We start from the raw sequence: 14,341 nt of genomic DNA, 5'->3' as shown, positions 1-14,341 counted from the left end.
TCTATTATTGTAGGTGAATAGCAAATACAGTACTGTTCAAGTAGGTTACATGAATGCAGAAATATTGCCCGACTTGCTAATCCATCTGAATATAAAAATAAATAAAAGCACAGGCACACATGGTAGTCTATTCCAAGACAAGGTTATGTTACATGTGAAGTTGTTCCCAATAGGTTGGTCTCCAACCACTTTAGTTCTGGTTTCCATCCATACTTTGGTTGTGAATTAAGGTAAATACTGTAGATACCATATAGTTTTTTTAATGAAATACTTACAATATGTATGTAACCTGACCACTTAATCGAAACTTTTCTTATAACATAAGGTGAGGCATTCTAGCCTCTTTGATATCCAATGTCCGAGTGATAATAATAGCTTGATTTTTCTTGCCTGTGCTGTTTCTGCTTTGTCTATGTTCTTCCTCAAAGATGCTGCCCACAACTAGACCTTATAATTTCAGTGAGGTCAACATAAACATTTTTTAAAGTTCACATAGTTTTGTTTTACCAAGTGGTAAATGACATGCTAGATGTAACCTAGTATTTTCTGTTTTTTCTTTTCAACTTATATACATTGCTTGGAATGTAAAAGTAGATATTGGCTCCTGTATCATTCTCTTGATAACAACCTTGTACATGAAATCCCGTACATGAGAGCACTATATGTTCCAAGACTGGGTTTCAAGTTGAAAAGTTCTGGGGTTTTAAAGATACAAACTATAATGACATATCCTGCATAAGTATCATGAATACCTTCAGCCATTTCAGCGTAATAAACCACTTTTAAAAGAAGTTAAACCAATCTTTATTTACTGCCAGCACAAGTTCTTATCTCTGCAAGTTGATAAAACTAATGTGCTCATCTTGGGGAATTACTGTATACCCAGAAAAGGTATCTTGCTTTTATTGCTTATCCACATAACAGCCTTTTCTAAAATATAAAAGCAATCTACAATTTTAATCACCATTCACCCATTTCCTCTAGTTCTTATGACTTTTGCCAACCTACCATTATCAACAATGAGACATTTTTGTACCACCATCAAACTTGCCTACTTTGTTAAGTACAAGTAATTTATGTAGATTATACAGGGCAAAGGACTACGCATCAAATCCAGAAGCACATCCATTGTGACTCTATTGCCAAACATGTGGCTAATTGATAGCAACTTTGCTTCCTAGTTAGTTTTCTACATTTCTTTCATGATACTTTAGGCCATTATCTTTAAAATTACTGTACTGTGATGTCTTATGAATTCTAGAAATCCAAATAAGAGTACTGTATAGGAGTTTACTTATTGCTCTAATTTTATCATTTGCTGTATAATATGCACTTGTATACAGGGTATTGTACAGATAATGTAATGGTATACCTTGAGGTGCCTGATATAAAGTATTTTCTTAAATACATAAACCCAATTCCTTTAGAGTATATGTCTTCAGCAGAGGTGGAATGGCCATTGAATCATTAAAAAGGTAGTTGGTTAACGACAGTTGTGGTGAAGGGGAAGCCCCTTCCACATTCCTATCACAAAGAAAAATTGTCTAACAAAGGGAATGGAGGAAGAAGAGATTGGTAAAGGAGGAGGGAACATAGAGAGAGAGATAGAGTGAACTTTTCCCTGCCTTGTCAACCATTTTGTCTTCAAAGAGGAGTTAAAGTCTGGGCAACCGATAATGACTTCACTCCCTCAAGGTAGAAGCTACAAGAGCTTTCTCCACCATAATATAAACTACTATGTGCTGAGATTTTTGTCACAAAGGGACCACTTGCTGACACTGCAACAATTGGATCATCATTCGGGGGACACTTTCTGCACTAGGTGAGCCAACCAAACAAATAATTTTCAATAGCGAGCACACAGCTAAGGGTGACAGTTAGTTTTTACCAGGTAACTCCCTTATGAGGCAGAGGAACTACCCTGAAGCTATATGAGATTGGAAGAACAAGAACTACACTCCATAAGTGGGGTGGGACTACTTAAGATCACCCTTTATAAAAGTAAAAACCCATTAGGGTTTTGGTTTGTATGGTCGAAGGAAGAAAATTCGATTCGCCACACGCTCAACTTTCAGAGCTCTTCTGCTTAAAAGTGAGAGCGCTGCCAAAAACCAAAAACTATTAACAAGCACTTATGACAAATGAATGTAGGAAAAGATACAATAGTAGAGAGAGATTTCTGTAGTTGTTAATGACAAAAACTAAAGTGGCTATTCTGTAAAAGGCAGATGGGTGTGGCTACTCCTTGTACAACCTGTCATTAACCAACTACTGTACAATGTTAATGATTAAGTGTAAATTCCAGCATCACTGAAGATATATCCCTATTTCAAAGGACAAAAGGTGTTTATACGTGTAGGAAAAAATATATACAGTATTTCCAAGTTGTAATGTGTAAATAATATGCACTGCTGTACTCTATTCTGAGAATTTTTCATGCTTTAATAATGTTGTAAAGGAATAATGTCAGTAATGACCAAGACCGGGCATATATTACAATGCTGTCAGATAACATGTAATAAAAAAAATATGCAAAACAAATGTACTAGTTTTACAGTCTTTTACAGTACCTTGCACCCGTTGTTCACGTGACATCCAATAAACAATTCCTTGACTGCCATCTGGGACTTCCGTAGCTTTACTTAACATCTCAACACGTTTTTTGTTAAATTTGAAATCCATGATGCTCTCTGCCACCTAAATAATAACCAAAGTAGTGTTAAGTACAGTATATTGAATAAAGACAATAATTTCAAAAGGAAACAAAATAGGTAATGTAATATTTGTACGTATGGTGAACCAATAGCCTACCTACTTTACTTAAAATCTGGCTTAACTTTACCCAATAACATGTAGCCTGACCAATAAAAAATAGATATAGAGAGCCTTTTTCAATATTGTAGCCCCTCAATTAGCTTTAAATAAAAAAAAAAAACCCTTATGGACTGGAAAGATAGTATAATGTTGTGTCCTAGTTACAGATGTTACTTTTACCAAAAAATCAAAAACATTTGAAGATAGAAGATTAAACAAGTTGATTAATCCATGGGTAATTACAGGGGCACTCAGTAAAGCGGAGACCTTCACCAGGGCAGCTTATTTCTCGACCTTTTGGACTGATTTTTGACGTTTTGCTTGTCTGTGATCTTAACCTTTGACCTTCCAAAATTTAATAATTTCCAGCTCTTTACATAAGTTTAAAAACCTTGCCAGCTTCATTACTTTACGATTAAAATTGTGGCCGTATGTTTGATGACTGGAATTTGACCTTTTACATAACCTTGACCTTGGACCTTAACAAGTATTAATTGGCGTGGATTTTCATACACAAATATGAACCAAGTTTGAAGTCTCTGTGATTACAATGTCCAAACTTACGGCTGATTACGTGAAGTGGACATTTTGCATGACATTGACCTTTACCTTCCAAAATTTAATTATTTCCAGCTTTCTTCATAACATTTAATCCATGCAAGTTTCATTAATCTATAATCAAAATTGTGGCCAGGTGGCTATATGGTTGATGACTGGAATTTTACCTTTTGCTTGACTTTCACCTTGGACTTAACCTTGACCTTTAACCTTAAAGTGTATTAATTGTTGTGGATTTCCATACACTCAAATATGAACCAAGTTTGAGGTCTCTGTGAAAACAATGGCAAAACTTATAACCAATTACATGAATTGGACATTTTGCTTGATCGTGACCTTGACCTTCCAAAATTTAATAGTTTCCAGGTTTTTCATAAGTTAATCCCTGCAAGTTTCATTACTCTACATTTAAAATTGTGGCCAGGAAGGTTTTCTCAAACAAACACAAATGGGGGGGGGTAAAACATAACCTCCTTCCAACTTCGTTGGCAGAGGGTTGTGAATAGCATTTGATTATCCCAAGATAGAATGACGAGATGAGAGTACAGGACCTAGGGAAAATGTCGGTGACATTCCTCATTCCCAACAATATAATGATAATTAGTATAGAGAATTAAAAGCATTCAAGAATTAAAATACAATCACGAAAGACCTTAAAAATTATTATAGAAAGATGGGATGATGTAAATATACAGTACTGTACAACACCCTACTTAGACTTGGGCTTATCATCTCCAAAAGTACATTATAAACTGTATGACACAAGCTTCAGCCTATGGGAACCAATCAAATTCCATAGAAAACACACACACACAAAAAAAAGACACTTACTGAATACAGGAAAAAAATTATTTTTCTAAATGATAATCCTTCTTAACATTACTACTGCACAGTAAGTGAATGGTCCAGATAGGAACCCCATCCAATGGTATCCATCATTAAAATGCATACACTATCAACAAAACTGCATATTAAACACTCATGGTATTTCCAGTCTATAATGTATTGTAAACTGTACTTTTACAGTGCAATTTCAGTTTTTCTGTTTTTGTAAATTAAAAAGTTCAGTATACTGCACATTTAAGAGTAATGCATTTGGTATTTGTTTTTATCAAGTACAGGGTATATGATCTGTTATGTTTCTATGTATCAATTCATAATTTCATATTTCTTTCAAAATCTATATTTTCAAGAAGTTAACATTAGCTTTATTTTGTTTATATATATTTCTAGTAGGATATAAACAAGTAAACAGTTCTATACAATATCTATATTTTTAACTATTTGTTTCAATTTATTTATTTTTTTATATTTAATTTAATGTTGTTACTTTTCTTAAAATATTTTATTTTTTCTTGTTTCCTTTCCTCACTGGGGTATTTTCCTTGTTGGAGCCGGAGCCCAATAATAATAATAATAATAATAATAATAATAATAATAATAATAATAATAATAATAAAACATTGGGAAAAATACTGGGATGATCCACTGGTACAAGATGTACAGTACTTATGATCATCCACATAACAAATGCTGCAGTGTTATTAATACTAACACTTGTACAGTATTGTATCCATAATGTAAAATAACCAAACTTGCCTGATTTATCAATTTCCAGTAACAAATAAATAAATCATAAAAATCCTCATAAAATATAAAATAATGTAAAATACAATACTGTTCAGTGGGTACCAAACGTGCTGCTTTTGCTTTGTTTTCTGCTGAACTATGAGCCACTCAAGATATTAGAATTTTAAACTTAAAGGTGTTCCTCCCTAGGGAATTTTCTGTTACATAATTTATTTTATTTTTCCTTAGGTAGCCATGCAGTTTTCTTCGTTCGACTAAGAGTGCCGACAAAGCAGAGCTATTCTGTTCATGCCTGGGGAATCTGCTGTCACTGCCGTCCCTGAGAGGACGTCATCATAGGCGTCATCCCTTCTCTTAGAAGTACGCCCGTGGCAACACCTGATCAGCACTTCATCTTCGAGGAACTAGCTCCGGCTATGCTTCCTCACGTAGCGCTCTCATCAGATCATCTTAAAGCGCTACCAGGATGTTTGCCTCTAGGGGTTGGACAACTTTCCCTTCCGAGGGAGAGTTTCCTACCCAGGTGTGAGGTTGTTTCTCCCTTCCGAGGGAGAACTTCCTGCATCTTCATCAACTCAGACTGCTGTGGCTGTCTTCGCCTAGACTACATTCCCCCCTTGCTGAGTCTCTCTTCCTTCAGGGGTGGAGCATAGTCTTAGGCAAGTCTCTCCTGCAAAGTGATCACCTCTCTCATTCACGAGAGGGGCCACTCATAGAGACTCCTCTTCAGAGGATTGCTACTGGGCGTCATGGACATCATCTGTTCCTGAACCTTCTGACGACGCTACAGTGAATGTTCGCCCTTCCAATGGGCACATCCCAGTTCCTGATCGTCCTACCAGCTGACCCGGCCACCTACCGGCGCAACCTCGCACTGCAGCTAGTTCTTGGACTTTGGTCCTGGACTCTCCTGTGGATCATTCGCGATCCCCATCGGTGGATGTTCGCCCTTCTAAAGGGCACATCCCAGTTTCTGATCGTCCTAACAGCTGACCTGCCAACCGACCAGCGCAACCTCGCCACAGAGAGCAATGTTTGCCACCGCGCCAATCAACCTACGAATACAGGGGCAACACAACTTCGGTCTCCTGCTCGCCAACGATCTCCTGCGCCGGCACGCCAGCGCTCTCCTGCACCTACTCGTGAGTGCTCTCCTACACGCCAGTGCTCTCCTGCGCTCCATCACGCTCCCGCGCGCTTGCGCCATTGTTGTCCTACGCACCACCACTCTCCTGCACTCCAACGATCTTTGCGCATCAGCTCTCTCCTGCACTTCATTGCTTCCACGCACCAGCAGTCTTCCGGCCGCGCCATCGTTGTCCTACGCGCCAACAATCTCTGCACGTCAGCTCTCTCCTGCACCTGTGCGCCAACGATCTATGCTCACCAGCGTTCGCCTGCGCGCCAGCTCTCTCCTGCGCGCGCCAGCAGTCTTCCATATCTTCTGTACCATGGTCTTCCACTGTCTTGGGTTAGAGTTCTCTTACTTAAGGGTACACTCAGTTTACTGTATATAGGAAATATTTATTTCAATGTTGTTACTGTTCTTAGAATATTCCATTTTTCTTAGTTTCCTTTCCTCACTGGGCTATTTTCCTTGGGCTTATATCATCCTGCTTTTCCAACTAGGGTTGTAGCTTAGCAAGTAATCTGAATAAGAATAATAATAATAATAATAATAATAATAATAATAATAATAATAATAATAATAAAATGAAATTATCTTTCTACAGTATTTTCATTCCCCCTGAAATCTTTTAATCTGGCCAGTATTTTCATAAAATATATGAAATAAAATATGCGGGGAACAAAAAAGCGACACAACACCAACAGTATTGGCCCTTCAGATTAAATATGATAGAATCCTTCATAACCTCCTCCTTCTCCTTCTCGGTTAACTCAACCAATTACAGAGGTGACCAGAACTTGCATTCATCACAATGGGATGACTACGAACATTCATGCCCTCAGCAAACCACATGCAAATGGTGAGGATCAATGGCAGGCTTAGACATAAACCTGCCACACTTCTAACCACACTTACCCAATTACAACTGCATGTCAACACAGTTCGCCATTTTAACAGCACAGGTAAAGAAAATTATTACTGCAGCAAAGATTGCTACTGTTTACAGCAAAGTCACAATGAGACTCCTTGGCTGACTGGTGGGCCAGTTAGGGTTTCCCACCACCTCCCCGGTCATTATAACAGCACTGTTACATTTTCAGCAGTTGTTCCAGCTTTGCTGAAGTCATACTCTTATTTAAAGAATGATGGTTTGTATTTGCATAAGAGGGAAACAAAATAAGCAAAACAATCTATGAAAAAAAAATACTTTTTAAACAGTAAAGTACTGTACTTACTTCCATTCTATCTTTCTTGATTCGTGCATGTATGTCCAAGTCGGTCGCACTAATTTTCTGTTTCTTCAGAGGTGGCTCAGCTTCAACGGATGTCATCTTGTTTCTCAGGCAAATTAACAACCTAGATTTATTGAAGTGTCTGGAAAAAAATATATAAAGTTAATCTCTTGAAGTAAGACTAAAGAGAAAAAATATCAAATTTTAAAAGTAATTTGTATTTTTCCTAGCTGTAGTATATAACCTTGAGTCCTTTAAAGTAGGACATTTTTTTTCAGCAAAGCTCAGTCATTGAAATTGTTAAAAAATGTAGTTGACAGGTAGCGAGTAGAGTACCTATCAAAAACTTTACTTTTGACATTCAGCTCAATACTGAAAAGTGTGATTAAGGTGGGAAGTTGACTTCCAAGAACTTGGGTTTATAAAACGGATTTTGAGCGAAGCGAAAAATCTATTTTTGGGTAAGTTGGCCATGTCGTCCTGATGGAAGTTCCTATTAGGTAGCTTCCTTGGGTATATTGCAACTACGGCGATATTCCCAGAGAATTTACCTTAAGGTACCCAGAATTCTAACTCCTGGAGCGAATATCCCTAATAAAATAACCAGGGATATCGCAAAATATCAGCGGACGTATTCTTGACACGCCACATGGCAATCTGTACCCCGCACAGAGTTAACACTTCGTAGGGGTCAAATGGCAAGAAAACGAAAACGATAAGAGAGGGGGGAGCCGTTCGTAAGGTATCTCTCCTCTCCCGTTTCGTAAGCGTGCCCTGCGCCGCTCGCGGCGCCATCTGTATTCCTTGTAGCGATACACGAGGTGCTACAGATACTGTATGTAGGGAGGGGACCTACAGCCCCTTCGTTTTTTTTTTTTTTTTTTTAAAGAAAGGGGCAGGGCGGGTCGATCAGGACGACATGGCCATCTTACCCAAAAATAGATTTTTCGCTTCGCTCAAAATCCGTTTTTTGGGCTCAAGCCATGTCGTCCTGATGGAAGTTTACCAGAGCATTACTGTATCTGTGGATTCTCAAAACGTGCCATACTCAACTTATCGGAGGTAGAAGAAGTTGGAGAAAGCATAAATGCTGAGATAAATCCAAGATTTGCTAGAAACACAGGGAAAAACACCGAGCTGTTAAGCTACGCAAAAAGGAATACAGATGGCGCCGCGAGCGGCGCAGGGCACGCTTACGAAACGGGAGAGGAGAGGTACCTTACGAACGGCTCCCCCCTCTCTTATCGTTTTCGTTTTCTTGCCATTTGACCCCTACGAAGTGTTAACTCTGTTCGGGGTACAGACTGCCATGTGGCGTGTCAAGAATACGTCCGCTGATATTTTGCGATATCCCTGGTTCTTTTATTAGGGATATTCGCTCCAGGAGTTAGAATTCTGGGTACCTTAAGGTAAATTCTCTGGGAATATCGCCGTAGTTGTAATATACCCAAGGAAGCTACCTAATAGGAACTTCCATCAGGACGACATGGCTTGAGCCCAAAAAGGTAGAATAAGTCACAACTTTTAATATAAATTTTACTCTTCTTAACTACAAACCTGACTCCTTTAATAGGAGTATAACTTCGGTAAAGCTAGAATGGCAATAAAAACTTGATGAGGCACTTCTAACTACTGCCAGGTGGCAAGAAAGCCCCTCCCCCCTGTCAATCAGCTAGACATTGACTTTTGACCTTAGGCCTGGGACCTACAGGGTGGTTGAGGGAGCATATGCAACGTCAAGGTCTATGGTTTGCATAGTTAGAAAAAAAATTACTTTAAAAATTGTGATTTGTTCCTACACAAATACAAACCATCATTCTTTTAAAATGGATTCATCCTTAAGGGGAGGCAGTTCATATGTTCCAAAAGCTTAACTGGTTTAACTTTCCTATGAAATGTCAGAGCACCTAGTACTGTACAATAGAGGATCGAAAGTGACTGTTCACTCCTGCCAACCTAATAATGGTCTGAACATGGAGATGTCACAGGCATTAGGTTAGGCTTACACCAAGTGTAAATGGTAACAGGTTACAGGAAACCTATAGCCTTATACAGAATATGTTATTCAAATGTACAGTACATGCATCTAAGAAATAGGTTTCAACATATTCTATGCATCCTCTCCCTTTACTAGGAGGATGGGAAAGATACTTATAAACAAGTTTTGCCTGAGAAAAAAAAAAAGGTTATTCCATTAGGAAACTCACCTGTAACTGCCATATGGTCCAGATTATTGTGGCCATGGCTGCAGCATTCCCTAAGGGATTGGGAAGAAAGAAGAGTTATAAGTCAGCCAGTCTACCTATCATTCTAGACTCATGCTGAAACCGCTAACTTAGACGAGATGCTACCACACGAACAAGAGTAAAGGTACCCAAGGACTTGTGGGTATACTCACAAAGGTAGTGGGAAGTACCTGTATATGAAATCTGCATTAGCAGACTCCCGCCTTAATATCCGAGCCACTGACAGGTTCTGTCTGGTCTTCAGCTGCTGATTCTCATCTTAATTTGTTGGACAGGAACTTACAGTCTATTAATTTTCTTATTTTTGATCTAGATATTAATATCTGGTACAGTCGTTCAATTAGTTTATTATGCATGTTGCATAAGATTTTTTTTATAATTCTGACCATCCTTTACATTCAGATCTTCCCGGACAGTTCCATCTTGTTAATAATATTAGGCCTGCAGTTAATTCTAATAGTCTGGCTTTCTCCATCATGAGGCTCAATACTACACAGTATTCTAGAAGTTTTATTCCTGCTGTGACCAAGTTGTGGAATGATCTTCCTAATCGGGTAGTTGAATCATTAGAAATTCAAAAGTTCAAACTTGCAGCAAATGGTTTTATGTTGAACAGGGTGATATAAGTCATTTTAAAGTTTATATACTATGAAATATCTGTTTTAATGTTGTTAATGTTTTTAAAATATTTTACGTTAATTGTTCATTACTTCTTATACTGTTTATTTACGGTATTTCCTTATTTCATTTCCTCACTGGGCTACTTTTCCCTGTGGGAGCCCTTGGGTGTATAGCATCTTGCTTTTTAAACTAGGGTTGTGGCTTAGCTAATAATAATAATAATAATAATAATAATAATAATAATAATAATAATAATAATAATAATAGTGATGAGTAGGACCCAATACTGTATCTGTATGTGTGAGACCTTACTAGAGTTGGACCTCCAACCCACTTACTTGTTGACATATCGGCAAATATAGATCTCACAAAGCTAGATAGAAAGTGTTATTTGATATCTTTCCCCTTTATCTTGCCAATGTCAAGAAAAGTCTTTTGAGTTCAGGCCTGAAGTGGAGGACCAAAAGGATAGATGCTCGTCATTCAGATGCCCCTGCCTGCATCCTCATAAGAGATGGAGGACAACTCAAACCTGATATCATGGACAACCTGTGGTCTTGGTCATGAACTCAGGAACAAGCCAAGGAAACCTCCTGTATTCTTTGTAATAACTAACAAACATACAAGATGTCAAAAGCTCACCAACTTGCTTTGTTGAAACTAAGTTTAGTGTAAGGACTGTCTAAGAGAGTCATAGCTGTGACTGATGCTCAGTTCAAGGGCTAATATGAGGCACACTTGAGAGATTTGAGAAAAACTGGTAACAGACTTACTCTCTGTCTTGGACATTGCCAGAACAGACACCAAAGAAAGCTTAGCTTTCTTTTACCTTTATAAAATATATGCCTGACACTGCACAGAAGGCCACAATCTGCACTCGGCACATGGGGATGATTGCAAACAACCATACCTCTTGCAAAATGCACAGTGTGTGGACCAACAGCCATTTAGCCAAAAGCCAGTTACAGCGCCCACCCTTTCCCTCCACCAAGTACAAAACTCTTGCTTCACATCCATCATGCACAACAACAAGCATTCATTTCCTGAAAAATAAAGCAAAAAGATCAAAGCCTTTTGTTAGGATGGAATGGTACACACATACTTGTTGCAGCCAAAGACAAAAGTGAGGAGCTTCCGACAGGCAAGGGGATGTTACCAACTCATTAACAAATTTAATGGGCATACCAGCTCTGCTGAAGACATTTCCCTATTTTAGAGGACAAAAGGTTTGTATACACGAAGGAACAAAGATATCTTCAGATTAGGGTTGGTTGATTCTGACCAATTAGACATTTTTCATCAGCTATTTAATTAAATTGCTAAAAACCAAAGTCAGTAATGAAATAGCATCATCTTACGTTAATTAGATTAAGATATATTCATGTGTGTCACTCTAAAAATCATAGGAACCTACTACGTCTAATCTTAACATCAAAGAAGGAGAAAAACCACTAGTGATCAGATAGAACATACATCCAAGTTGAAGTTAGATTTCACCTTGGTCAAAATGAGTTGTAAAAATGCACACATTTACCAAATAATATAGGGATAGTAAAGCTTTTCCCCATGGTTAAGGTTATAAATACAGTAAACGTATTAGTGATTAATTAAAGGGTTAATTTGTAGAATGTTGGACACACCTCCTAGGGATGATTTGTAAAATATCGGATGCACCTGCTACTATTCCTACCGGTAGCAAAGGTAATTGGGCTCCCATGGTAGACACGCTAAACCAAGGTAAGGTTAGGAGATTCACCTTGTTAGGACACATAGCCGATATATGAAATTAAGTTTGAAACTTCCATTTTCTACTCCCGTCTACCATTATCCGCTGATCTACAAACCTTCATAATTTATATATCAATCATTAATATCACTTTTCCGTTTAATGTGCGGTTCCATAACTTTCAGCAAAACTAGAATTTATTATAAGAAATCAGAGTGCTGGGTATTATATTCTCCACTTATAACTATTATAATGGGGGCAAATTACAGCTAATTCTGAAACTTCAACTTCTTGCCAATTACATGAACCATATGTTTTTCTCAGAGGTTATCTTGTTTTTTTGTACTCTAATCCCTTGTTTTTGGTGTTTCTCCTACCATAATCCCTATTTTCCTACTGGAATCCCTTATAATTGTTTTTATTGTAAAGGGGTAGGAACACTCATACACGTATTATCATTATTATTATCATTCGGAATTAATCATGGTTAGAATTTGATGAATAACAATAACCACTTGGAAAAATATATAGTTCATGTACTTGGCTATAAATACAATTAAAGCATCACATATTGATCATATATAATTATGGATTATAGCCATTGTGAACTAAAGCCTTGAGTGGATAAAACGTATAGGCTATCAGTGGAATATACAAATGGAACACTTGTTTTCTTTTCCATAAAACCAGATAATAGAAATGAAAAGGCCTAATAAGATAGCCTGCGTGAATCGTGATTGACAGTAGGAGTCAATGTTTGTTTACTACATGAATGGCGTACGGTACAGTGACAGCCATAAATATCCAATTATAGTCTCGTGAATTTTTTTTCTTTATTAGATGATGATGTTCCGGCCAGAAATATAATAAAACCGATTTCGAATATTGTGCTTATAATCTTCATACTTTGGAAAAATAGCTACAATTTTATAAGTTACGGAAGGTACGGATTCACTAATATAAAGGTACGAGTAGATGGGGTTAAAGTCTGACCAATAAATACGCATATTCCTTCAAACCTTATTTTATCAGCTGATATAGCTCATCCAGAGAGGTAGTTTACCTAATAGAATTGCCAAAGCAGCCAACCCAAAGAACTGAGTACTTAGGGAAGTGGTCTAAAACTGGAGTTATCTATTTATATCTAACATGGTTAATACCATTTGAGAGACAAAGGATCTTTCAAACCCTTGCTACATTTGTCAGAGGTTTATGTTTTAATACGTGACCAAACTTGGTGTAAAATAATACAAAAGAGAATAATGGTTTTACCTCAAGATACCTCGTTGTATCATCCAGGGTTAACGCGCTTATGTTGACTGAGAATTGTTATATGACCCGCCAGTCACTATTACCAAACTCAGTTCAAAAGTTGTAATTGCGTAAGCCTTGCGTAACTCCTGATTTAACCCACATTCGGTCATGTTAGTTAAAGCAATTTATTCATAATATCTAGATGATTAAAGGTATTGCATATTTCTCAAACAAGATAAATTCTGTTGTGTTTTGATTGACATTCTTGACTGTCCCAGTCATGTATCTCTTACAGTCCTCCAAGAACTAGCTACTTCCGATATGGCATCACTGCAAACGTTATATAATTGCGTAACCTTGACAACACTATTAACGCAAAGATGTTATTATACGCATATTCTTCGTGAAACAAATTGAGAATTTTTGTCAAATACTTACTGACTACTTGGAAAAGAACGTTTCATTGGACACCAACCATAACATGGTTTTGTGTGCATTTGTAGTCCAGCTTGAATTTGAGAAAAATACGCTTGATAGTTGAAAATTTCAACTATCGCGTGTATTTGTATGTACTGGATAAAATGAGAACCATTTTTTCGCACCATCCTCATTTAATTTTACATGCAGTGATGTTTTTACTGATTTTATTAATTTAATGGGAATGATTCACCTGTTAATTCTACACTATTTAAATGCCTTGTTCTTTGTTAGTCATATAAGTACATCGTGGTGTCAGACCCGGGACAGGATATCATGAACACGTTTGAGTTATTATATGTTAATAAATAGTTCAAGGTGAAGAATTTGTTAAGAAGAGAAAGGCAGCTAGAAGATGGGTTTCTAGGCTAAAAGAACTAATTCAACTACATATAGGAGCACGGATGAAAACTAGATGAGTGGAGTCAGGGTAAACTAATAATAATAATTCACAAAGTAATTGTAAGGAAATAAATCATGACACCAACTGTAACCCTAGAAATATCCTATTTCACTTTCACGAAAAAAAAAAAACTCATAAAAGTGGAACGAAAAAAAAAACTGATAAAAGTGGAACATATTTTAGAGGGGCCGTTGTAAATTATAACAACTTGCCAAACGTCAATTTGTCTCGTGCTACGATGCTTCTTCCTGCTCAACTTTAAAGCGAATTTCGGGGGAAAATGTGAATATA

The 14,341-nt window shown here is 37.3% G+C and overlaps 1 protein-coding gene across 2 annotated transcripts in view; it reads right to left on the bottom strand.

Moving 5' to 3' along the window:
- The window catches only part of LOC137620690 (deoxyribodipyrimidine photo-lyase-like), a 61,065-nt gene extending 47,719 nt beyond the window's left edge, over positions 1-13,346 (bottom strand). The window contains exons 1-3 of one of the 2 annotated variants that reach the window (XM_068351037.1): positions 13,189-13,346; positions 7,327-7,465; positions 2,571-2,697 (exon numbers count right to left, since the gene is read on the bottom strand). In XM_068351037.1, coding sequence (XP_068207138.1) covers positions 2,571-2,697; positions 7,327-7,465; positions 13,189-13,211 — 289 coding nt within the window. In that variant the 5' untranslated portion in view covers positions 13,212-13,346. Of the gene's footprint in view, positions 1-2,570; positions 2,698-7,326; positions 7,466-11,830; positions 12,648-13,188 lie in introns of those variants that run through there. The other variant, XM_068351036.1, reaches the window with a different exon arrangement.
- Between the last annotated feature and the right edge of the window lie 995 nt (positions 13,347-14,341).

Source organism: Palaemon carinicauda, chromosome 27 (genome assembly GCF_036898095.1).
Source record: "Palaemon carinicauda isolate YSFRI2023 chromosome 27, ASM3689809v2, whole genome shotgun sequence".
NCBI lineage: Eukaryota > Metazoa > Arthropoda > Malacostraca > Decapoda > Palaemonidae > Palaemon > Palaemon carinicauda.
This window is presented reverse-complemented; position numbering and strand designations above follow the sequence as displayed.